This window comes from Monodelphis domestica, chromosome 1 (assembly GCF_027887165.1).
Source record: "Monodelphis domestica isolate mMonDom1 chromosome 1, mMonDom1.pri, whole genome shotgun sequence".
Classification (NCBI taxonomy): domain Eukaryota; kingdom Metazoa; phylum Chordata; class Mammalia; order Didelphimorphia; family Didelphidae; genus Monodelphis; species Monodelphis domestica.
Window position 1 is genome coordinate 726156495 of NC_077227.1, and position 26708 is coordinate 726183202.

A 26708-nucleotide genomic window follows, 5' to 3' on the forward strand; every position below is an offset into this window, starting at 1 on the left:
TGGCTGGAACAAAGCTCTCAGCTCTTCCCCTATTCCCTGCCCTCTGCCTCTCAACAGCTGTCTGCTGGGCCCTGGAGAGGGACATCCAAATGTCCGGGTTTCAACAAGAGGCTAAGGCGGTATTTTTGGCTGACGGCGGCGAGCCTAGCTGCTTTTCCACTTCAAGAAGAAAAAAATGACAACTGTAACTCTTTATTAAAACTGCTAAATGTAGCAACCAAAAGGAAAATAGATACATGTGCAGCACGTGTATTCTTTCCTAATCAGAACGTCAACATTTCCTATTATCAAAGGAGAGAGAGTCCTTCCTCATCCAAACAAGAGCCTCAGTGCCACTTGGCAGGATGGATTGGGTCTATGAGCCCAGTGATAGTTCTTAGAAGGACGGAATTGCCCCCCTTTCCCCTCCCATCACCCCCACACCAAAAAAATCTTTTCTAGATGGATTGATCTCAACCACACCAGCTCATCAGCTTCCACAAATGCAGGGCAATTGTCAGAAATGCTGAGTTATTTCTTTTAGACTTTTTAGAAATGAGAGCCAGTATCCCTATAAGGAAAAAGTCATTTGTAAAATCCCTTCAAACAGAAATTTTCACAGGTTTGTAGACCCCCAAAGTGGTTTTGCCATGTTGGATCAGCGCCAGAGTCCCAGCTCTGTACCTGGCCCCTGAGTGTGGCGCCCAGGGAAAGCATAACTACACTCCCTGACGATCACCATCCTTAAGGTTGGAGATACACCCAGAGTTAGTCAGTCAATGGATGTTTACTAAGCACTTACATGCACGCTAGGTATTGTGCTGAGCTCTCAAGAGCCAAACCAAGCAAAAGCACAATCCGTGTCCCCAAGGAGCTCGCATTCTAATAGGGGAGAAAATGTAAGTAATTCGGTGTATATAAAATATATATGCAACAGATGGGAGGGAGGAACTTGGAAGAGGAAGGTGGGTGCAGGAGGTGGGATTTTTGACGAATCTTGAAGAAAGTCAAGGAAACTCAGAAACATAGATAAGGGGCCCAGCATTCCTGGCATGGGGTACAATCAGGACAAAGGCAAAGAATGTTGGGTTTGAAGAACTCTAAGGAGGCGAGTATAGGCAGAGAGCAGATAATATACACAAGAATAAGGTGCAAGAAGGTAGGGAGTTATGCATAGCTCCAAGGAGAGGATTTCTCTGGTTCTTCAGGTGATAAGGAACAATTAGACTTTCTTGAGGACAGGGGAGGCATAGTCAGATTTATGCTCTAGAAAAATCACTTTGCCAGCTAAGTAGAAGATGGATTGGAAGAGGGAAGGACTTGAAGCATTGAGACAAATCAGAAGACTATTAAAGTAACCCATGCGAGAGATGAGGGGGTCCTACACTAGAACTGTGGCTCGATGAGCCCAGAAGGCTCCATTTTCCCAAGGAATCTTTGATAGTAAAATTCCATGACCAAACGTGACTATTTCTGATTTCGAAAACAGTGTGTTCTGAAAGGTAGGTGTAGATGAAGACAGTTCCAGTCACGTTTGATTGCTTAAGAAGATTGTGGTCCTGTGTGTACGTGTGTTTTTTTTAATTCCATTTTTCACCTTATGACTTCACTTTTCCTGATAAAGATGCACAATGAGCTTCCTCGCAGGCTTTTCAATAGGATTAGAGCCCTTTCTGACTCACAAAAAGAATGGACGGCAGGAGAGAGCTGCTCTGTAGTAACTGAGCAGAGTTGGCAGAGACGGGAGAAAAAGAATGTGGTCAAACAGGATTGTGCAGAATGTAAGTTCCTTGAGGGCATGGATGGTTTCATTTTTTAGACTCCAGGGCCTGATCCAGACTTGATGCTTATTATGTGTTTGTTGAGTCAAAAGGAACCTATGAAGTGCTTATGCAATGTCCTGAGCTGTGATGAGTGAAAAAGAACTGGGGAGGCGGGGGGGGGGGGGGGGGGGCATAAAAAAGAACAAAATCTGGCACTTGTGGGAAGGGTGCCCCATACCCCCCCCCCACTGCCCCAGGAAAGAAAGGACAAGGACTCACTTACTGCTGGAGCCAATACTTACATGGTGGACACCAGGAGGCACCATAGTCCTGGTACAGCTGGGTTGCTGTCCATGGTGGTGCTGGAGGAGAAGGCAGAAATGGAGTGACAAATGGCAACCAGCCCAATGATAAATACACTTGTATTTTGCAATGACTTAGCACAAATTATAATTTGGTAGGCACTTCAATCTCTGAGTTGCATTTCCAATTGATTATCTGTATAAGCATTAATCAATTCAGATGCAGAATGTGGGGATCTAAATAGCATCCTTTGCTTTCCACAACTGAAAGAGCATCACTTTAAAAATTTTTATACTATCACTCTAAAAATTAAGTGTTATATGGCTATTTTTAGTCTCTCCAAAGAGCTTCAAGGAGGCTACTTAATAAACTACATTGGGAATAAATTAGCAAAGGAAGTACAATCTTCCAATTTGTGAAGACACTGTCCATTGTACCAAATTGAACTGGACTCTTTGAAAGGACTATAAACTACGATCCCCAGAGTTCTTGTATCAGCTATACCACTAACCAGTCATGTGACTTTGAGCAAACATAAGCCTCTTTGTAAAGCCCAAACTGCACTGCAGATTGCTTCTCTTGCAGGGTTGTTTTGAGTATGGGCATGAAATGATGTTTATAAAAAGTGTTTTGCACAGTGTCTGGCATACAACAGGTGATATATAAATGCTTGTTCCTTTGCTTTCCCAGGAAACTGGGCCTCACAGTAGATAGGAGTCAGAAAGGTCTGAGTTCAAATCCAGCCTCAGACACTTGCTAGGTGTGTGACTTTGGGCAAGTTGCTTAACCTCAGTTTGCCTCAATTCCCTAATCTGTAAAATGAGGATGATAATAGCACCTACCTCCCAGGGTTTTTGTGAGATTAAATTGATTTATTTATAAAGTGCTTAGCACCTGACAAGGCACATAGTAGGTGAAATAGAAATGTTAGCTACTGATCTTCTTCCCTCTGTGGACTGGTAAAATTTCTAAATTTTCTACCTTACTTAGATTTGTTCATTTCTGCTGCCAGAAGCAGAAACTAGGAGCCGGTAGGAAGGTAGTGTTGGGGTACTGGACTAGAAAGAACAAAAGAACCTGGTGATGGAAGAATAGGGTTAAAAAACCACCTCGCTACCTATTAAACAGGTGGACACTGGCAATTCACCATATCCGTGGGCCTCAGTTTCTTCATGTATAAGACAGGGGAAGTAGGCTAGATAACATGTAAGAAACTTCCCAGTTCTTTCTTCAATAATATAAAGTAAGATAAAAGTAGGATTGAGAAAAACAGACTGCCAGGAGAAGGGGGAAATCTGCAATTTTAGGTATTTGTAAGCAAAAAATTTTAAGAAGCTCTTATAGCAAAAGTCTAGTGGGCTGGTGAAAATATACAATAGTCTGAAAATGAGATAAACATCAGACTTATGGATCTGTAAGGTACAATCAGTAAGATGTATATTTAGGAATTAATTGCAGGATATCAAGTCATAAAACTTTAGAGAGAGGAAGGGAGGAAGAGAGACAGGGACAGACAGAGGGAGGGAGAGACACACAGAGAGGGAGCAAGAGACAGAGACAGAGAAAGAAAGGGAGAGAGACAAAGAGAGACAGTGATTGAGAAAGAGAGACAGATAGGGAGGAAGAGAGGGAGGGAGAGGGATACACTGAAAGGAAGAGAGAGACACAGAGAGAGACCGGGAGGACAGAAACAGAAAGAGGGAGAGGGAGTAAGAGATAAAGGTAGGGAAAGGGAGAGAGGGAGAGGGAGAGGGAGAGAGAGAGGGAAAGGGAGAGGGAGAGAGAGAGGGAGAGGGAGAGGGAGAGAGAGAGGGAGAGGGAGAGGGAGAGGGAGAGGGAGAGGGAGAGGGAGAGGGAGAGGGAGAGGGAGAGGGAGAGGGAGAGGGAAAGAGAGGGAGAGGGAGAGGGAAAGAGAGGGAGAGGGAGAGGGAGAGGGAGAGGGAGAGGGAGAGGGAGAGGGAGAGGGAGAGGGAGAGGGAGAGGGAAAGAGAGAGAGGGAGAGGGAAAGAGAGAGAGGAAGAGGGAAAGAGAGAGAGAGAGAGAGAGAGAGAGAGAGAGAGAGAGAGAGAGAGAGAGAGAGAGAGAGAGAGAGAGAGATCATAAAGTCCCAGAAGTTAAAATTGTACCCCTATGACTACAAAGTAAGCCAAGATTAGAATCCAGGTCTCCTTCCTCCAAGACTTAGTCCTGAACTTGCAAGGTCTTGCAGCCCTTTAGGATTTTGCTCTGACTATTAACCCTTAGCCAGCATCACAATAGAAACAAGCAAGCTGTATACACAACCAAAGAGACACACAGCTGGTGATGGCACGTTTATCTAGGAAATGAACTATGTGGGGTTTGTGCAATGGAATGTTACAGATGAGATCTGTTGTATAACAAGGTTCTATCAAAAAATGAATTGTCTTGGAACAGGGCTCAAATGAGGCACGCATTAGTGCTAACCAATATCATTGCAAACAGGTCATGTTCTAACAAGGTTCTGGGATCATGGAATATTCTGTTCCCTAATGTAGGAAGGACGGAAAGACTGGTGAGGCAGCAAAAGGCAAGAATTCTCTGTTGGATTACATATCATGCATTCGGATGCCAGTGATTTCAACATGTCTAGGGAACTATCAGTGATGGGCAAAGACGACTATTTTAAAGGAAATAGTATTGATTAGGGGTGAGGGAGGAAGAGAAAGAAATGTCTTGAAGTAAGATTATGTGGTACAGGATGTTCCAAGAGTTAAAACTGCAGCTAAATTTTGGGGGTACCCTGTATTTCCCCAGAAATAATCCAGTTCCACAAATTATTTGGAAAGCCTTAAGGTACATTGGTAAGTTCAATACAGAGTTTAATTCAAATCAACTGGCTCTTCCCACCCCCACCTCTCACCTCATTGAACTAGGTGGTTTTTGAATGGTGTATAATAAAAAAAAACTAGATTAAATAATGATGACTAATCTCTGTCCCAGAGAGAAGATAACAAAGCGACCATCCCTCCTTTCAGGAGAGAGGAGGGGCTTCTGGGTGCAGTTAGTTGCAAGGGAACTTCTGTTCTCAACAGGATCTTGTTAAACAACAGATCTCATCTGTAACATTCCAGTACGTGGATACCAAGCACTTCGTTTCCAAGATATATGTTCCATCATTGTGTCCCTCTATGTGGACATTTATGCAGCTTTCGTGTTTCTATTGTAGTGACAGTAAGTAGCTAACCCTGAGGACCTGCCTGGGATGCAGGTCAGATTTAGAGCTGGGAGGAAGGTTAGAGTTTACCTAATTCTTAAGTCACAGATGATAAAAAATGGAGGTTTTGAGTGATTATGGGCAGGATCTTCTGGTCAATTTCACCTACATGGCTTTCCTTTTCATACGAGAGGGTTGTATAGGGGGCAACGGATACATTGGGAAATGAATCACTATAAGAAACAAAAGTCATCAAAGAAGCATAAATGGAAAGAAAATGAGACTCAACAAAACAAAATTCCTTTTATGCAACACTAAACCTGCTCATGGAAACTTAAAAATGGAATAAGAACATAATGGGGTAGCTAGATGGTACAGTGGCTAGAGTGTTGGGCCTGAAGTCAAGAAAATCCATCTTCCTGAGTTCAAATGTTCCTTCAGACACTTACTAGTTATGTAACTCTAGGCAAGTCATTTAATCCTGCCAGCCTCAGTTTCCTCACCTGTAAATTGAGCCAGGGAAGGAAACGGCAAGTCACTCCAGAATCTTTTCCAAGAAAACCCCAAACAAGGGCAGCTAGGTGGCACAGTGAATAGAGGGCCATGCCTGGAGTTGAGAGAACCTGGGTTCAAATCTAGTCTTAGGCACTTCCTACCTGGGTGACCCCAGGCAAGTCATTTGTCTAGCCCTGGTCTTTTTGTTTTAAGAGTTGTTACTAAGACAGAAAGTAAGGGTTAAAAAAAGAAAAAGAAAACTCTAAATGCGGTCACAAAGTCAGATGTCTAAACATCAACAAATGTGTCGGGCACTGTACTAAAGACTGGAAATACAAATTAAAAAAAATTTTTTTAAATACTCAATGCCTTTGCAATGACTATCTCCCTCTGCCTGGAATGTACTCTCTCCTCATATACACCTCTTAGCATCCCTTATGTCTTTCCAAACTCAGCTCAAGTACTACCATCTATATATCTTTTCTGATTTCTTCTATGCCTAACGCCCTTTACCTTAAAAACTAGCTGTAATTTCTTTTGTATACCTCTTATAAAAACTTAAATATGTACGTGTTATATTTTCTCAATAAAATATAAACTTCCTGAGCAAGGAATGACTTCCTTTATATCTTTGTATCTGCAGTATACAGTTACTGGCATATAGCTTATTGACTGATTTTGTAAGTTGTGTTTCACTTGCCTTCCTATTTCCTTATTTTATGTTCTTGGGCTCTTCTGGAATTTTCCTCAAAACTTCAGTAACGTAACATTTAAGAACATTGGTCTAAAGATCTGGAGGTGCTCTCTGGTATTTGGAAATTGAAGAAAAACTTTCATTTCTCAAAACGACATTTTAATTTTTCTTTGTTCCAGGCACTATGCTAAACACTAAGGATACAAAGAGGGACAAAAGACTACCTCTGCCACAATCTAATGAGGGAAATTAAACGAAGTGAATGCCTTGGTCTGAGCACTAATTGAACATCATTTTGGAGTTTAAAAAAATTCTTATTTCTTGCTTATTTAGGGGATTCGATGGGGAGGTACTAAATTAACTTCTTTAACTTTATGTAAATGACAAATGAGATGTTTTAAGCAGTTCTTTACAAGCCTCACAGTCCTATGAGACTACAAGCTTTTATTATTAAAAGCCATTGTCTGTGAGAAGACTCTATTCTTGTCCCTAGGCAGCCACTAACCACCTCTGTATGACCTTGGGCAGGGAATTTTGCTTTTCTGAGCATCTGTAAAAATAGAAGAGTTTGACTAGATCAGGAGCTCTTAACCTGGGATACATGAACTTGTTTTTTAAAAATAATTTTTAAATCGTTTTATAAATAATTGTATTTCAATATCATTGTTTTCCTTTATGATGCTTTGGGTTTTTTTAGACATTTAAAGACTTTATTCTGAGAAGGGATGTTCATGGACTTGAGCTTCATCACACCATTCTGCCAAAGAAAGATCTAGGATGCAAGAAGAGATGACAAACAACTAGGTTCGATCATCTTGTTTCCCCTAATATTCTAATGACTTCAATGGGCTTTAGTTGTTCATTCACTCAACAAAGAGTTCATAATCTACTTGTGTGGAGCATTGAAAAAGATAAAAATGGCTAAATGTACCATAGCCTCTGCTTTCATGGAGCTTATAAAGTGGTATGGAGTGGGGGAGAAAAATAGAGAGAAATATGGAAAGTAAATCACAGTACAAAACAAAAAGCTATTTCATTAACTTTTTTGTTGTTACATGGAAGGTTTTAATATATGTAAGGGAGAGAACATCTGGAAATAACTAAAATCAAAAGACACCAATAGGTTTTTTAAAAATAAGTAGAATAAAATTGGAGGAGAAAAAAGGATTTAATCTCAATCAATCTGAGAATCTCCATTTAACCATCCATATGGGAAAACCAAAGTAGATGAAATGAGATGTTCCTGCATCTGACATGAAGCTGGACCAGTAGCCGGCCAAGTAACCCTCAAAATCCCCAGCAGGTGCTACAAATTGGCAGAGACCTGGGGCCAGAAAGGAGATGATTCTTTGATCCCATTTAGAAAACCATTAAACTCTGATAAATTCTGATCATTCCGAATGTATGACTCTGGGCGAGCCCATCCCTATAGCACAATGTTCTCCTGATGAACTTGGCCACAAAAACTGCAAAAATATGATCTGAGGGCAATGTGAATTAAGAATGGCCCAAAGAGAAATGGGAAGACAAGAGTGTGATGTGAGTAGGGGACAGAACATAGTAACAACCACTTCTGACCAAGAAGTGGCATCAAAAGCATCATCGATGTCCATGTGACTGAAAGAAACTGGGCCACTCGTATGTCAAGAATATGAGTCAACAGATGGATTGTCCAAGATTTTACTGATCAGGAAGATTAGGTCCAGAGGGGTGGTGACTTGCCCTTGGCCACCATGGCTGAGTGTTTGAACCGAGATTCAAACCCAGGTTGTTCCGACTCCACAACCAGAGTTCTTTCCATTAAAGCAGCCAAAGATGGAAAATACTAGCTTGAAGATAGCACTAAACAAACAATACTTGTATGCTTGGTTTCCAAGAATTTTTTTTTGTAACCAATTATTTTATAATCCAAAGGGCAAAGAATTTTAAGTGGATGAACTCTCACTTGGGAAAAAGGATCGACCTTGTTCCACTTAGCCCAAGAGGTATAGACCAAAAATGACTGAGTAGAAGTTAAAGAAAGATATTTCCACTCTATATAAAGCAAAGCTTTCTAAAAATTGCAATTGCTCTAAAGGGATCTAGGTGGCCTGAGAAGGGAGCCAGTTTCATTTCAACAGAGGCTGTCAAGCAAAGGTTGGATGGATGACCAGCTGGGGCAGCTAGATGGCACAGTTGATAGAGTGTCAGACCTGAAGTCAGGAAGACTTATTTTCTTGAGTTGTTCAAATCTGGCTTCAGACACTTAATAGCTGGGTGACCCTGATCAAGTCACTTAACCCTGTTTCCTCATCTATAAAATGAACTGGAGAAGGAAATGGCCAACCACTCCAGTGTCTTTGCCAAGAAACCTCCAAATGGGGTCTTGAAGGATCAAACACACTGAAATGACTGAATGATGACCAAAATGGCAGCTTAGATAACTTCTGAAGTCCTTTCCAACTCTGGAAATGATATGATTCTGATTCTCCTCTCATTAAACACACACACACACACAAACAGATAGTATTTCTATGATGGTGGCAAAAGATCTTAGAGGAAAGAATACGGGATTACAAATCAGAAACCCAGCTCCAACATCGATGACCAATGTGTCCATGGGCAAGTGAGTTAGCCTCTCTGGGCCTCAGATTCCTCTTAAATAAAAGGAGGGGGAACTCGATGACTCTAAAGTCCGGTCTCTTGCTTGCCAGCCTTAATCGATGATCCCAGTACAACCAGCTTTGGTTTACAGATGAGAACACAGATGCCTAGAGAAGGTAAGTGACTCCTCCAGGGTCATAAGGCAGGAGCAAATAAGAAATGAGGCATGCTCTCTAGCATTAAAATGATGAGAAGGCTCACAATTTATGAAAGGGCTGCATTCCAAAGGCCTATTTGTAAATCAGTTAGTTGGAGCCCAGAGGTATTTTCCCACAGAAACAATGCTATAAATGGCAGCAAGGTTCCCAGGCCAGCCCACACAAAGTCTTACTTAACCCATAATGTCCCTACTAGTAGGACCATTTCAACTGTACCTCATACCTAGGCACATCACTCCAGCAGCAGTGGGGTTCCAATTGAGGCTGTTAAAAAGCCATTATTAGAATGAAAAGAACATGAAATCTAGGGTCAGAAGAACTGGGGTTCAAAAGTCAATTCCAATGCTGCTTTAAATTCTACCTCTTAGTCCAAGAAAATGGCTTTCCTACTCTGAGATTGAATTCATAGTGGATAGAGTGCTGAACCAGGAGTCAGAAAGACCTGGATTCAAATCTGACTTCAGACACTTAATAGCTGTGTGACCCTGGACAAGTCACTTAACATGGTTGGTCTCAGTTCCCTTGTGGATATAGTGGATAGAGTGCTGAACCAGGAGTCAGAAAGACCTGGATTCAAATCTGACCTCAGACACTTAATAGCTGTGTGACCCTGGACAAGTCACTTAACATGGTTGGTCTCAGTTCCCTTAAATGTATCAAATGAGCTGGAAAAGGAAATGGCAAACTGCCTTAGTATCTTTACCAAGAAAACCCTGGTAAAGAGTGGAAGAAACTAGAAAGGATTCCAACACAGCCACAACAAAGAAAACAGAGGTTGGAGTGACTGCATGGCCTGGGAGACCTCCTCCCTCCAAGCTCCCAGGAGATGAAGAATAAATAATTCCAGGAACAGTTATAGGTTAAATAAAAGCAGTGCATTTCTTTCACCATCTACATCTGCATAAGAGAAGGTACCCCCATAGATCAATGCTTCTCCACTTTCTGAATTGGGAAACAAAGAATAAATTTGCCTTCCTGCTCCACCCCCATCCCACTCCCAAAGCCTCCAGAGTTGGCCAATAAACATTTATTAAGCCTAACTGAGGAGCTGGGATGCAGGATGCAAATAGCTAGGACCACATACAAATAACTAGGGATTTGGATATGGAGGAGTGGGGGAATGGGAAGATGGAAAGTAATCTGAGCACACAATAGCAAATGCCAAATGGGAAATAGGAATTCTTTTCTAACAGCACAAATGAGAAATAACACCTCACAGCATCATTCCCAATGATGGTGACTGGAGAAGGTCTGGCATGATATGAAGACCATTCAGTCTGTGTCCAAAGAGCATTGATGGGTCAAAGTGGGAGAACAACAAATAGAGGCAAACTGGAACAGATTTGCCATTGTTCCATAACGATTCGCTCATATCAACAACTGTAGCAGAAATGGTGCCTTGTACCCTAAAACCTTCATGTCTGACTTGCTGGATAAGTAGTACTTAGAAAGATAATGCCAGAGGGTAGCCCAGGGTCACATAGCTAACAAGGGTAATAGGCCACATTTGAACCCAGGACCTTCAGTTTCCAGGTCTGGCTCTCCAATCCACTGAGCCACTTAGCTGTTCCCAACTTCAAAGCTTTTTAAAAAAGATTTAAAATTCTAATTACTTCCATTTTAGAAATCTGCTTTGCAACCTTTAAAACAATTTACATAGGGTTAGCTCAGTGGATTGAGAGTCAGACCCTAGGTTCAAACTTGGCCTCAGATGTGTCCTAGCTGTGTGACCCTGCACAAGTCACTTAACCCCCATTGCCTAGCCCTTACAGCTCTTCTGTCTTGGAACGAGCACACAGCATTGGTTCTAAGGCAGAAGGAAAGGTTTTTTAAGAAATAAAAAGTTAAAAAGTAAAATAAAAAAAACAATTTACATAAAGGCCAGTTCCTCAGATCCTGCAAAATGGCCAAGGAGGGCCCCTTTCAGCTCTCAAAAAGAGATCTCTCCATAAAATGCCAGAGGGTTACAACTGGAACCTTTATGGGCTCCATAAGAATGTCCAGATCCCCAAAGACAAACAAAGGTAAACCCTGGGAAGGCAGGGACTCAAAAGCCCAAAGTCAAAGCTGAATCAATGCTGGCTGAACCAGATCCCTAGAGACCTCCAGAAGAAAAGGAAGATGGACTGGAGAGTTCCATGCGTGGACACCAGCCATTCAGCCCTCCATCCCCAAGACACCTAGACAGAGCGTACCGTCATTCAGCACAGAATGATCTTCTCCACACTCATAAGCATGGCGGGTTTTGTGGAAAGCTCTGCTGCTCTACCTTCCCCACAGCCCCGGTCCATCTATCAAGGCATAGTAACCCTTTCCAGACAGAAAAGAAAGGTGGTCTGCCATGACCAGCTCCTCAAGAAGCCATGCTGTTTTCTTTGGGAATAATATCTTTCCTTCTGTTCCTGGATACTCATTAACCACGATTTTAAGAACTGGCCAGGAATCTAAATCAAGCTTATTCACTGGTCTTTGGCATTCAGGCTCCTCCCTTTCTGGAAAAAACAAAAACAACAACAACAAAAAAAAAGGACACAGTCCTCCAGGCTTTGTAGTACTGAAACTAGGCAGTACCATGGTCAGAGCACACCAGGAAAGCCAGAGTTCAAATCTGAACTCAGATATTTCCTAGCTAGCTAGGTGACCCTGGACAAGTCACTTAACCTGCCTGACTCAGTTTCCTCACCTGTAAAATGGGGATAATAAAAGTAACTACCTCTCAAAGTTGATGTGAGGATCCAATGAAATATTTGTAAAGCGTACAGTGTAAAGTACAGTGCTGGCACAAGGAAGTGCTTTATAAAGGTTTGCTCCCTTCCCCTACCCCTCCTTTCCCCATCTTTCACTGAGAGTAGAGCATCAATCCCTTCCTTCCAAGACTTCTTTCACAATCCCAGATTGCAAGTCACCTGGTGATTTGAACTCCTGGAAGGCAGGCTAAGGTTCTCTCGCAATCTCTTCCTGCTCATCTTGGCATCAATGCCTTTCTCTTAGCCACTTTTGTTCCATCCTTTCCAGTCCAAGGATCCTGCTGCTAGTTAAGAGTGTGTGTGTGTGTGTGTGTGTGTGTGTGTGTGTGTGTGTGTGTGTGTGTGTGTGTGTGTGATATGTGGGGCAGCTAAGTGGCACAATGGAAAAAGTAAGACCTGAGTTCGAATTTGACCTCAGACACTTAACAGCTAGATGACCCTAAGCAAGCTGAAGGGTCCTTCTCCCACCTCTCCCCATCCCACTCAAACTGACATACAGTGCTCCCTAGGCAGATTCAGAGGCAGAGCTTGGGACACCTTGGTTGGTTCATGTGTGTTTGTTCCTTTCTGATTATTCTCTTACCACCTTCTGCTGCCCAAAGGCAGGACAGAACTGTTCTCAGAAAGGAGTTTGCCAGCTCCAGCCCACCCCAACCAGCTTGCTCTGTCTATAGTATTCAAATAAAAAAATTCCAAACATGAACAAATACCACCATCTGCTTTAACCTTTGGTGGCACCTCCTTATACCTCAAGTGACTCCCCTCTACCAAAATTGAACAGACTTTTAGTTTGGCATTCAATGCCCTCGACAATCTGGTTCCAGCCTACCTTGTGCCATAACGCACTATCTTCCTCTGCCCTACCTCCAAGCTGCCTTCTGTACTCTTGAAGAGAACCAAAATGGCATCGCTGGTAATGGCTTTTGACTTGAGCATAAACTGGATTGAAACCAAGCAGGGTCACACAAAGTCATCAGCCTCACTCTCTCTTCTAGGGACATCGAAGCCCAGTGGCAGAAGTCGGGACAGCTGGTGATGGCCCAGGATGCGGTGGATGACCTTGGCTTCTCCACCGTCTAACCAAGTCTAAGCCCTCCATAGCACCTGCTTCTGCCATCTCCGTGACTATTGAAACCCCTTCTCCTGGGGGAAGTCTTCACGTGGTGGGTAGACATCCTCTCCACTCACTGATGGGCTGGAGGCCTGAGGTTACCTTGACTTGGCTTAGCCCATTGGATGAGACAGTTTCCTGGAGTGAGGCCACTAAGCACGCTACAGCTTCTTGGGAGTATCGGTGAGAGCTGAGGGACAGGCAGACACCAAAGAAGGATGAGCAGTCCTGAAAAGAGCTTGGGAAGCCCTCACTGCACAGGTGCCAGATTTCCTGGAATATCCATACACGCTCCAAGAACTTTGGGCTGAAGGCAAATACAATATTCTCTCCCTTGAGATTTTCTGGGTTTTTTTCACAGCCCAAACCTTGACTTCCATCACTATTCTGGAATTAATTAATCTAAAGGTCCCATTATTAATATATTCACAGTGGCTATTTTCTTTGAATTAGGCTGTGATAGAAGGTTCGGAGTACACATTTTTTCTAATAAATTAACCATAAGGAATTATTTTTTATCCTTTATGTCACAGGAGAAAGAGCACTGACTCTTCGAGTTAGATCCCCCACCCAAGCCCTTACTTAGTATTTGTGAGATCTTAGACAAGTCATTTAACTTCCCTGAGCCTCAGCTTCCTCATCTGTGAAATAAAAGGATTGAAGAAAACATTCCATTCCAGCTCTGGGGCCATGATTCTATGCTCCTAATTTTTTTACCCCTACCTCAGCTTTATAAACAATGGAATAATTAATTTTTTAAGCTTTATACTGTGTATTAGTTCCAAGGTAGAAGGCAGTAAAAGCTCGGTAATGAGTGTTAAGTGACTTGAACAGGGTCACACAGCTAGGAAGTGTCTGAGACCAAATTTCTAGAATCTCTGGTCTCTAGACCTGATGCTCTACCCACTGAGTCAGCTAGTTACCCCATAAATAATTTTTAGATTCCAATTTCTCCTTTCTTGACCAGCTTCTCCTTTAATTCTCCCCCAGTGGTTATCTTCTCCCTAAATTAGGAGTTCTTAACCTGGAATCCATTAATTTTAAAAAATTAAAAATTTTTTAAAAATAGTTTGATAACTTGATTTCGACATGACTATTTTCCTTTGTATTCCTGTGAATTTTTATTTTATGCATTTATTTTTTTTCATTTTGTTCCAAGTATAATATCATTGACGAACAGGGGATGAGATCTATTAATAAAGGATAAGTCAACAGCATGCCTCTACTTGTGCCAAAAGACTATTTTATGCATTTAAAAGATGATTCTGACAAGGAGTCCACAGGTTTCAGACCGCCAAAGGGGCCCAAGACGCAAAAAGGTAAAGAATGTTTGCCTTATCTGAGGCCTCTGTAACTTCCTGATTTTTATCTAGAGCATCCATCACCTCCCTTCCAACCGCTGCCCAGGTTCACAACTTCGGAGTCATCTTCGACTTCCCCACGTGTCTCACCCCTAGCACCAATTAATTGCCACGGCTTACGAATTCTACCTGTAAACTCTATCCTCTATCTGTGCTCTTCTCTCTACTCACACAGCTAACTTATCATGTCTTCCCTGGACTACTCCAACAGCACCTCCTCTACAGCGTCCCAGCCTCCTGTCTCTTCTAACTCTAAATGATCTTGGTCTCTGCTATCAAACCGAACAGATGTTTCTAAAGCACAGGTCTGACATTGTCACTCTTCCACTTCAAGAAGCTTCAATGGCTCCCTCTTGCCTCCAAGGGAAGCTAGAAACTTTTCTGTTTGGCATTTAATCAGTCAATAATTTACCAATTAATTTAACATATTTTAAAAATTAACCAATTAATTTATTAAATGCCTGCTATGTGTCTGTCACAATTTGTCTCCAACCCATCTTTATAGGTCCATGTTTCAATTGAGTCCCTCTCATCCACTGTACATTTCAATCAAAATGGCGCACGTACATGCTGCTCCCTAACCACGCTTCTGTGCCTTCCTTCACATAGGCTGCTTGTTCTGTGCCTGGAATGTTCTCTCTTGTCTCCTCTGACTCTTGGAACTCTGAGCTCAATTCAAGGGTTAGCTCAAGTATCACCTCTTACTGGAAGCTTTTCCTGAGCTCCTTCCACCCCCCACCTTTTAAAGGCCAATTTTCTTTGTACAGAGTTTGCATTTGCTTTTCTGCAATAATGCTGTTCCTGGAAACCCCAGAAAGGGAGGTGACGTTGAGGACAAATACTGGTTGTATTTTTGGTTTTGTATCTCCAGGACCTAGCGTGGTGCTTGGTATATATAGTAGGTACCCAATGCATGCCTGTTACCAAGTTATGTTGAGTCAAGTCATCGAAGAACAATGCCACACTCTCATCTCCATCTCTTTCTCCCTGAATCAAATTACAGATCGGTACCAAACCAGAAGAAGGAAAAGGGATTAAAGCTCAAAGAACAGTCCCACCCCCTAACCATAGCCTCACCTAAAAGCTGTCTGAGGTACAACCCCAATTTCTCCAGCGATGTGGGCAAGGATTCTCCCGGCAGGCCATTCCATGTAAAAGTCCCACATTAAACCCAGTTATATTTGGAGTGAAGTGGAACCAATGATATATTTAGACTTTTAAAAAACAGTTAAAGTAAAAGAATTTTCCCCAAAGTAGTTTGTTTATACAAGTCGAGAGAAAAGGCTTTCCTTGGCTCCAAAAAAACATCTGCACACTCGACCTCAAAGGTGGGGTCTCCTGGGCCACAGAAATCCTCAATAAACAGCAGCTTTGGAAGAATTTCTACCAGGGTTTCTGTCTGTCAAATGCTTCAGGTGCTGGCCCAGAATTCTTTCAATGTGGTCTATCCTACAAAAACCCATTCATGGGAAACCCAAGTGGAACTCAGACAAGCCAACACAACACAATCCATCTGTGATCACAACAATGTGCACGGTCTCTCCACCAACACAGATCACTGCCCATCCATCCCTACCCATCATTTGCTCTCTACTGGGCCCACTCAATGCTGGGGCCTTCCTCGAGTTCTCCTGACATTGCATGTTTGTGTGCTGTCTGCTAGTGCCATCACACATTTCATTTTTCATCACGCATTTCTTTCAGGACCTGCCTTTTCATCCAGCTTATCTCTTTAATGCTGATATTCTCACAGACAAGAAGAGGGCTTTGAAAATTCAAAGCTGCATTTATGATATATTTAAAAGGCAAAGTAGGCCCCACATAACAGAGATTCTCAGTTTCATGTACAATGCTCTTTTGTTTCTACTGTACTTGGAAACATTCGTTTTATTTGGTAAATTCACAATAAATTTTTTAAAAAAGAAATAATACTAATATTCCACTGATGCCGTATGTCTATGGGCCACAGACTACTCAGAGGATGGCAGAAAACATCCTTCTGTCACTGGCACGGTGGGCATGGGAGGGCTCAGTGATACCTGCTGTCCTTAACTTTAAAATTTTTATTAGATTTGTTCAAGAAAGAGACTCTGGCGCTAACAAACTGCTTATATACTTTTCCACAGCACGAAGGATTTATTAGATAAGGACTGTTTGCCAGCCACCACATTAGGTACCAGGACAGAAATATCAAAATTTGAGTCTTTGCCTTCAAGAAATTCATTCAATGCTTCAGGAGGGAGATAATAGAGGCTAATTCTAGGATCATAAATTTGGAGCTACAATAGACAGACCTTAGAAGCCAAGGAGCTTATAGATTCAGAACTGAAAGGGACCTCAGAGTCCCTCTGCTCCAGCCCTTTCATATTACAAATGAGGAAACTGAGTCAAGGAAGATTCAATAAATTACACAAGGTTACACAGGTATTAAGCAACAGTATACTGAAAACGCCAGAAGGATCTGAAAAACATATATAATATTAGGGAAGGGAGTGAGTAATAAATATTAGGAGGACCAGGAAAGGCTCATTTGTTTCTCATTGGATCCTAAAGTCCTGTAAAGGAGTGTACCATGACACACAATTTTTCTAGATATGGAAACTGAGGTTCTGAAATGTTACGACTGGTGTGAGTCAAATGGCTCTTCAAGTGTTCATTCAAACCTAGGTCTCAGCCACCTCCAAGGACAACAGTCTGCCCTCTCTTAATCTGAGAAATCTTGAGAAGGACTAATGTCAACATAGTAGCTACTCTAAGTTAATGAAATGATGGGGTTAGCCTTGAGTCCTTGGGAAACTCTCAAGTCAAAATCTTACGTTTCCAGAGTGATAACCAATAGGAATAGTGACTACAGTCACAAGTCTTAATCATAAACTATTTGTACTAAGAGTTGAACCATTCCTTGCCCACTTCATTGCATCACGAAGTCTAAGAGTTCATATTCTACAAAGTTCAAAAGCACAAAAGGCGTTGTGATAGGTGCTGGGCTATCAAAATGAGATAAAACTCAGAGCCTGCCTCTGGATGTTTACAATCTAATGTTTATATAAGGCTTTAAGACTGGCACAGCATCAAAGTTCCACAACAACCCAGTAAGAGCTAGGAGCTACTATTGTTCCCATTTTACAGATGAGGAATCCTAGGTCCCTAGAGATTAAGTGACTTACCCAAAGTCACACAAAGCTCGTAAACAACTGGGGAAAGATTCAAACGCAGATCTTTCTGACTCTATCCAAGTTCAATACTCTTATCACTGTCTTGTCATCATAGAGCCATTTCAGTTATGTCCAATGCTTTGTGACACCATTTCAGTTTTCTTGGCAAAGATATTGAAGTGGTTTGCCATTTCCTTCTCCAGCTCATAAAATAGATGAGGAAACTGAGGCAAATAGGTGACTTGCCCAAGGTCACATAGCTAGAAAGTATCTGTGGCCGCATTTGAATTCAGGTCTTCCTGAAAAGTGCTCTACCCACTGCACCACCTAATTAGTCCAGTTATGGCTTAGGAAGAAAACAAAAAAACTAGGCTGCAAATCAAGAGACCTGGGTTCTAATCTTGCCTCTTCTAGCACCCTGGATATCCTCAAGAATGATCTCTGTGTGGATGAACTTCAGATATACTGAGGCAGCCCTCATCTATCTCCTGACCTCCAGTTTTCCATCTCCAACAAGATGCCTCCTAGACATCTTAAACTCAACAGGATTATCTTTGCCTGCAATCTCTTCCTTCGTTACCATGCAGAGTACCACGTCTCCCAGTCCTCCACAATGGAAACCTAGGTATCCTCCTCCGCTCCTCATTTCTCTGTTTCTCCTGTTAGCTGACCAATGGCTGTCCCTATTTTTCTGGCTGTGTCCGTTTCTCTATTTCTCTGTATGTAGCTGGCTGGCTATTTCTTTCTCAGTCTCTCTGGCTGGCTGACTGTTTCCCTGTCTGCCTGTCCATGCTACCTTCTGAACATCTCTTGTACCTTCTGTCCTCTGGCACTGTCATCACCAATGGAACAAGTCCCTCATCACCTGCCACCTGAACTATTGCATTAGCCTGTTGGCTGCTCTCTCTGCCTCTTCTCCCCTCTCTAGTCCATACTTTACTAAGTTGACAGATTGATCTTTTTAGTCTGCATTTCATCTCCCGACTCTGGGAGTTTTCATCAGCTCCCCTCCATGACTGGTGGCAACTCCAGATCTGGACTCCTCTCTGTCTTCATCTCTGCCTCCTGGATTCCTGCTTCTGGCTAGAACCAGCTACACTCCCACTTTGTGTAAGACACTTTTTCTGATCCTCCTTGATGTGAGGTAGTGCTATCAGCTCCTCCAGGGGAAAGAATATTTTCTTTTTGTCACTATATCCCCAGCACCTAGCACATAGTAGGTGCTTAGTAAATGCTCAGTAGTTGACTGATCCAGGCCCTTATTCAAACTGACACTGACAGAAATGGTCCTTTGCTAGGGAAGGATGCCAACAGTGAAGTCCCTTGATGCTATAGGGTAGAAGGTTCACCTCTACCCCACCGGAAATCCTAACAAATCTCAGAGAAGGGACTTGGCTGAGAAATCACTTCAAACAGAGGTAGAGATTGGCCAGAATAAGGACTCAAAATGAGCATGAAGGTGCCAATCTATTGGCAGATGACCACGGCCATTGTCAATGTGGAGCCACATTTAGAGGCAACTATGTGGCATAGGGGACAGCCCACCTCAGTCACTTAATAACTCAGTCCAAATCTCATTACCTGTAAAATGGGTACATATCTCAACGGGTTGTTATAAGAATGACACTTTAATGTGTTGTTTAAATGTTAGTTTCATGTAGGTTTTTTTAAGCAGATGAATGATAAGATGGCAGTGATATATGTTTCTAAAGGACAAATCCAAAGGAGAGAGAGAGGCTGACCAGGGGAAAAGCTAATTAAGGGAGGCAGCCAGGTTAGTTGGTAAATATCCACATGTAAGTCAGGAAGAGTTGGGTTCCAATTCAGCCTGTTTTTCCATTACTTATTAGCTATGTGGCCTGGGACAAGTCAGACCTCTCTGACCCTCAATTTTCCCATCTTCAAAATGGGAATGCACATAATACCTAGCTCATAGATTTGTTAGGATGCTCAAATGAGATCACATATGAGAAGTGCTTTGTAAACTTAGAAGTGCTACTTAAATGCCAGTTATCTCCCAGTGGGACACAATCTCTTGGAGCCCGGGGTCTCTCGTTTTCATCTTTGTAACCCCTTTGGCTAGTTCATCCTATGGCACATACAGTAAGAAATAGGGCATTATTGAGCTGAATCACGGGCACAGGTCTATGCTGATGGCAGAGAGAATGGAGAAATCAGATCTCTCCAACCCCCCAAATAAAAATCAACAAAAGAAAAAACTCCCAACACTTACTAGTAATTGAATATAGGAGAGATAGGGATGGTGGGAAGAGGCTAAGAAGTCAAGTTGCAGAAAGGGACTGTTCGGAGGGCCTCGAGTGCCATTAACAAAATAGGGAAGTTAGGAGGAAAGTTAATTGGGGAGGGAAGATGACGAGGTTCAGATTTGGATGGACCCAGTTTACAGCCCTGGAATCGTGGTACCAAAGATTTAGCAATGCAAGGTCCCTTAGAGGCCAATGAATCTAATCCTTTAGTTTAACAGAAAAAGACACTGAGGCAGAAAGAGGTTAAGTAATGGCAGGAGTTGAACGCGTATAGTAGGGTGTCCAATTCCAGAGCTCTCACCACCATACCACAACAATGGTCCACCAAGAGCCCTTCACCCCAAGAATAATTCTCAAGGTTTCAAACTGAAAGAAGTACTTTTGAGTATGCACACATCCCGAGTCTTCCTAAGGGCATTGCCCCAATGGGGTGTAAGGGAAGGACTCCTGGGTTTAAAGCCTGTCTCAGCTGCTACCTGTGACAACCCCTCTGGGTCAGTTTCCTCTGAGCAGAGGTGGGGAGAGAGACAAAGATCCTTTTCACCTTTAAATTCATGAACCCAAGTTCCAGAAACAAACTAACCCTAAACTAAAGTGGGTTCCATTGTGGGACTCCCAGTGTCCCACTCAGATTTCAAGGGCTTTTTTAAAAAAGTGATTTTTCTTTTAAAAGAAAAGCAACAACCAGGAGTCATTTATCTACCTTTTGTTATTCAGAAGGACAAAGGATAGAGAGTTTTGTACAGGGCCAAAGAAGAATTTGAACTCAGGACTGATGGCCGTCAGTCACCTGCCAATCAGGTTACAATGCAGAGGGATGTGACCCCATCCCCTGTCCCTTCTTTGCCCCCTCTCAACCACCCCAGAGATCATAAAACCAACAGACTGAGATGGGAAAGGAGCCTTGGAAGCAATGGTTTTACCTGATAAGGAAACTGGGGCAAAGAGGCTAATGACTTGCCCAGGATCACACATCTAGTGTCTTGGGCAGAATCTGAACTCATGTCTCCCTAAATCCTGCCTTCCTCACCTAAGTACCAGAGAAACAGAGAAGGTTGGAAAGGGAGGAGGTGCTTCCCTACTCCTCCTGTAGGACGGGAGTCAACTTCTTGGGAAAAGGGAGTGAAATTGCAGTGATGGACAAACAGACCGCAAAGACAGCCAATTCAGCACCGAGAACACCTAGTCTGGTCCAAAGTAGTCGCTTTATAAAGGCTCCTTCAACAGAATTCAAGCAGCACTATTCCAAGTTCCCAGAAGCTCCGTGCCTCCCTCCCCCACCTGAAAATCCGGCTGCAACTGAGGACCCGGAACCGACCACGAAGGAGGCTGGGGCTGGCCAAGGCGTGAGCCCCATCGTCGGAGGGCCTCCAGGTTGGCGAAGCCCCAGAGCCCAGGGCTCCCCGGTCAGCTCTGGCACACAAAGAATCCTCCTCCCTCTCCCGGGGTCGGAGCCATTTGCAGAGGTGGCTTTGGGCCCCAGGACCCGAGCAGGAAGGGCAGCAGCAGGGATAAGCCCCTGGCTCCTCTCCCCAGTTTGCACCCAGGCCCCAGCTTGGGCAATTTGCTTAATCACCTCTTTAAATGCCAATGATGAGGAGCCAGACAATGTAAGCCCATTAAGGGCCAGAGAGCGTCCGGACCCTTCACTTTCAATAAGAAAAGCCCTGCAAACAAAAGCCTCCAACGCCCCCCCCCCCAAATGCCAAGTTCCAGCACTCTGAGCCCCGCGCCGGGAAGCCACTGCCGCCGGGCCGCAGCTGCCATTGTTCGCGCCCCGGGAGCCGGGCTGAAGTTTTTTAAGGCTCCAGAAGGACCACAAGGGTTGGTTCAGGCAAGGCGGGGTGTTCGATCCCCCTCCGGGAGAAGGAATAAAGTGTGTGCCCAGGCCCCGACAGGTGAGGGGCGGCCGCGGGGCGGGGCAAGTCGGCCGGGGCTGCAGGGGCTTCTCTGGCCGCAGACTGGAGCTGCCCCTCGGAGAGCTGGGCTTCCCCCCCCCCACCCCCCCCCCCCCCAGGTGAAGGGAAGAGGCATACGCAGCCCCCTGGCCACACTTGCGCAAACTCCCGAGACTCGCAGCCTCCGCCACCCTCCGCTCCGGGAGTCAGGACCCCTGAAGTGGCCAGTGGCCTGGCTTCAGCCACAGGCGCAGGCAGCCCGAGCTGCAGAGCCCTCAACGCGGCAGCCGCGGCAGCAGGGACCGAGGAGAGAGTCTGCAGCCCAGAGCCCGACCCCCTGCTTGGCCCAGTGCCGAGCCGAGCAACTCTGCAAACTAGTTGTGAGGAAGACCCCGGGAGGGATCCGCCCCCCCAACCCCGACCCGGGCCCCTCTCTCGCAGTGACTAAGAGCGCGCACAAACCGCCCTCCCCTCTCCCCCATCGCGGGGGCCCCAGTGCAGCCGCTTACCGTGCGGGCGCCGCCGGGGGACAGGGGTCCGTTGGGGAGGTAGGGGCTGCTCAGGTCTGGGATCATCAGGAAGGGATAGCCGGGGTAAGGAGGTCCCTTAAAGAAGGCGCCATCCTGGGGCCTCCTCACTGAAGGGAGGCAAGAAGGGAGAGCCTCAGTGAGGCAGGGCCAGCGTGGGGGGCCCAGGGGAGCGGGGCAGGGGGCGCGGACCCACGGACCCCAGCCAAAGGAAGAAGGGGAAAAAGGATGGGGGCGGCAGGGGCTGGGCCTGGCCAGGCAGGGTAAGCGAAGGAAAGGGGAGCCGGGCAGCCCGGAGAGCGGGGTGGGGAGGGGGCCGGCCAGAGTCAAGGGGCCCAGGACAGAGGGGCAGGAGAGGGAAAAGGTGCGGAGAGAGGAGGCCCCGGGAAGGATCCGCTGTGGGCGCCCGGGGGTTGAGGGAGCAGGGGCTGGCCGAGGGGCCACATACCTTCGGCGAAGTATTCACGCGGCTTCTGGAAAGGGTCCCGGGGGGGCTGCGGGCGCCGCTCCGCCTGCGGAGACACAAAGGCGGGCAAAGGGTGAGAGAGTGAGCGGCCAGGGGCTGGGGGACCGGAGGAACGAAGGGAGACTGACAGGGGGTACAGGGGAGGCAGATCGGGAACACGGGGAGCGGGGAGGCGGGCCTGTTCTACCTCGGAGTCCGAGCTACTGCTCTGGTTCTCCGACTCGTTGACCAGCGAGGACTTGACCTCGTCCAAGTCCCGCTGGGCCGAGGCGCTGTCGCTGCTCGGCTCCTGCTCCTCGCTGCCCTCATCCTGAAAGGTGATGAGCTCGTCGTTGGCCCCTAGGTCATCCCCGCCGCCAGCTCCCCCGCCGCTGCTGCCGCCGCCGCCGCCGCCGCCGCCGCCGCCGCCGCCGCCTCCTCCTCCTCCTCCTCCGGCTCCGGCTCCAGCTCCGCCGCCGCTGCCCCCGCCGCCGCCGCCGCCGCCGCCGAGCTGGGGCATGGTGGGGCCGGCCGGGTGGCCGGGGCTGCGCCGCGCCTCTCCGCTGGACTCCGGGCTCCGGGCTCCGGTGCGCTTGCCCTGGCCCCGGGCCCCCGGCGCCGCCCCCGCGGGCTTGGCTGCCCCGCGCCTCTGCGCTCCCCGCCCGCTGGGCTCGGCGTCCTTCTGCGCCCCGCTTGGCTCGGCCCCGCTTGGCTCGGCTGCGCTCAGCTCAGCCCAGTTCAGCTCCCAACAAAGTTTGACAGGGCGTGGCGCCCGGCGGGAAGTGGGGCCGGCCTGCGGGGGAAGGGGAGGGGGCCAGGGGCGGCCGCGGGGGGAGCCGGCCCGGGCTGGGGGGAGGGGGGAGCCGGGGAGCAGGCTTCGCGCAGGAGCTCCGGGATAGCGCCAGGCCGCTCCGTGGACTCCCCAGCTAGTTCGCAGCCCCACCGGGGTGTCCCAGCTCCTGGCCGGCCGGGGAGGGGCCAGAGGGGAGGAAAGGAGGGAAGAGGGGGGACGGCAGAGGAGGGGCTGCGGGCCTGGGGGGGAGGAGCCCCGGCTGCAAGCCGACACCGGCTCCGCGGGGACGCTGGGACGGGGCACTCTCTGGGACCGGCTCCCGGGCCCCCAACTCCTCCCCTCGTGCCCAGCGGCGTAGGCGCACACCCCCTTCCCGGGGCCGTCCCAGTCAGCACACACGCGCCTTTCTGGCCCTGGCCCTGGGGTCTGTGCCCGGTCACTGGCAGCCGGCCCCTAGCCTAGCCCCCGGTTCGCTCCTCCCCTCCCCCGAGCTTCCCAAACCCCAGCTTCCCAGAGTCCCTCGCACCCCCGGCTCCCACGACTTCCTTCCCAGCCCCAAGGAACTCTCCTCTAGTGCCCTGGCCCCGGGCCGGCCCGGCCCCGTCCGCTCTGACTCCATCCGAGTGGGCAGCACTGCCCCCTGCGGGAAGGCTTCGCACCGGCCGGCCACGCATCCTCGGACCCTAGCTGCAGGCTGGCTTTAGAGCCTGGGTAGCCGGGTCCCACGCCAAACTCTTCAAAAGGCAAATGTGTCCCGTCTCTCCTTGGAACCTTGTTTATGCCCATATCGCGCCCCATTCAATACTCATCTCCCCACGGGGTCACTTTACTGACCGAAAGTTAACTTTGCATGACAGAAAGTTCTAGATTGTATCATTCCGGATCCGGAATGGCGACGTCTGAAAAACACCCCGAGAGCGAGTTCTAGACTCACCCCCACCCCATCCTCCACAGCCCACTGCACCTTCCCAAGGATGGGTCCATCTTGAAGAGAAAACTCTGCTTAGAATCCCACCCCAGTCTACACCGGCCAAAGACATTTAGCAGAGCAGCCTAAGAGCCCAAGAGGTCCAGACGGCTGAATGATGACTTTGGGAATCAGGATGCCTGGGTTCTTTCTAAGACAAGGACTGAACCTTTTGGTTGCCTTCCATCTCTGGCAATCTGGTGAAGTCTATAAACTCGTTCTCAGAACGGTGGCTTTCACCTCCATTCGTAATGGAAAGAAATGGACGGAGGGTTAGAAGTAAGTAAAAATAGGGATATCATCGCCCCCATCCTCATCCCCAACCCCCACCCTCCCCCTTCGCCCCCATCCAAGTTCCTAGACCTCTAGAAATGTATCTGTGAATGTCCTGAGGATCTCTGGATTCCGGGTTTAAAAGCCCTGCTCTATGAGGATACAGCATTAGAAATGGGGGGTGGGGGGGCTGAGGAGCAGCTGGCTGGCTCAGTGGATGGAGAGCCAGGCCCAGAGATGGGGAGGTCCTGGGTTCAAATGTGGTCTCAGACACGTCCTAGCTGGGTGACCCTGGGCAAGTCACTTCACCCCCACTGCCAAGCCCTTACCACTCTTCTGCCTTGGAAGCAATACACATGGCCAGCATGTAAGCCCAAGAACCCCAGGAGTGGCAGTGAACTCAGGCCAACAGTCTTGTTTCCAGCCCAGTGTCAACAGCAACCACCGCAGGAAGCAATCTCTTTGGGCGTGAGACCCATTTCTGCTTCTATTCACCCCACACACAGCCTCAGTAGCCACAATGACCAAAGGCTCAGCACCAAAGTCCTTGGCATTGTCCATTGGTCCCACATCAGAAACAGATATGATCATATCAACAAAAACGATGTCAGGGAAGACTATACATCTTCCTTGCAGCTATGTATGCCCTAAAGAATCATGGGATCTCTCTGGGTGACTTGGAGCTAAAACCTCTGTTATGGGTTTTCTCTCTTTAATCAAATGTAATCTCCTTACATTTCTATGTGATGCCCAGTGCTTACGCAGTTCCTTTCATTCAACCCAGAATTTCTTCAACTGGAAGAGAGCTTAGAAGTCATTGAATCCAACCCCATCATTCTACAGATGAGGGAATGGAGGTTCAGAGAGGTCCCAGATCAGGAATAAAGCCCAGATATTCCCATAATGCAGTTCTCTTCACTTTTTCATGTTGCTGGAGGCAAGCATTGGACAGTCAAAGCAACTTTGGCTTCGTCATGAGCAAATCATTTGTCCTGGGATGTAGCAGGGTGACATAGCAGCCAGGACTTAGAATTGATACTAAGACAGAAGCAAGGGTTTGTTGGGGTTTTTTTAAGCCATGGAGAGTATTAGGAGGGCAAAGATTCTGGAGCAGTTTGCCATTTCCTCTTTCTTCAGCTCATTTGATAGACGTGGAAACCAAGGCCAACAAGGTTAAGTGACTTGCCCAAGTAGTAAGTGTCTGAAGCTGAATTTGAACCCAGGTCTTCCTGACTTCAAGGAAGGCTCTTTATCTACTGTACCATCGAGCTGCCTCAGTTGTTGGTACTGCTCCCTTCCACATCCCCATGTGTATGTATATTCTGTATTTACTTACCTGTGAATATTTCCCAGTGGCACATAAGATGCTTGAGAGGAAGAAATGTCACATTCTTGTCTTCGTATCCCCCAGTGCCTTGCAGATATTTTTTTAGATCAAACAAATGGTTTCATCAGTATAGGAAACTCTCAGAGAGGAATTTGCTTCTTCCAGTGCATATTGGAACCCACTCATTTATTTAGTCAGAGAATTGGTGGGGTCCTGATCATCATAGCCAGCATTCGTATTCAGTTGTAAGGCTTGCAGGACATTTTACACCTTGAAGTAGATGCTAATATTATTATCCTTTAGGAGATGCTATTTATTATTAACCATATTTTACAGATGAAGAAACTGAGGCAGACAGAGTGACTTGCCCAGAGTTACAGAGCTAGTATGTGTGAGGCCAGATATGAATCAGGTCATCTTGACTCCAGGGTCACACACTAAGTCAACTGGCTGCTTATGATCCTCTAAGCATAGATTTAGAGCTAGAAGAGATTCAGGAGACTATTGAGTTCAACCCCAGATCCTTCATTTTACAAGTGAAGTAAATGATGCCTCCAAAGTTTAGGTCACTTGCCCTGGCTCACACAGGGCACCTGGATGGCATAATGGATAGAGCACTAGATCTGG

At 46.2% G+C, this 26708-nt stretch overlaps 1 protein-coding gene across 2 annotated transcripts in view; it reads right to left on the reverse strand.

Annotated features, from left to right (window-relative positions):
- The window catches only part of TCF7L1 (transcription factor 7 like 1), a 206809-nt gene extending 182842 nt beyond the window's left edge, over positions 1-23967 (reverse strand). For both annotated transcript variants that reach the window (XM_007477797.3, XM_056813553.1), the window contains exons 1-3: positions 22930-23967; positions 22725-22788; positions 22259-22386 (exon numbers count right to left, since the gene is read on the reverse strand). In XM_007477797.3, coding sequence (XP_007477859.2) covers positions 22259-22386; positions 22725-22788; positions 22930-23241 — 504 coding nt within the window. In that variant the 5' untranslated portion in view covers positions 23242-23967. The remainder of the gene's footprint in view (positions 1-22258; positions 22387-22724; positions 22789-22929) is intronic.
- Between the last annotated feature and the right edge of the window lie 2741 nt (positions 23968-26708).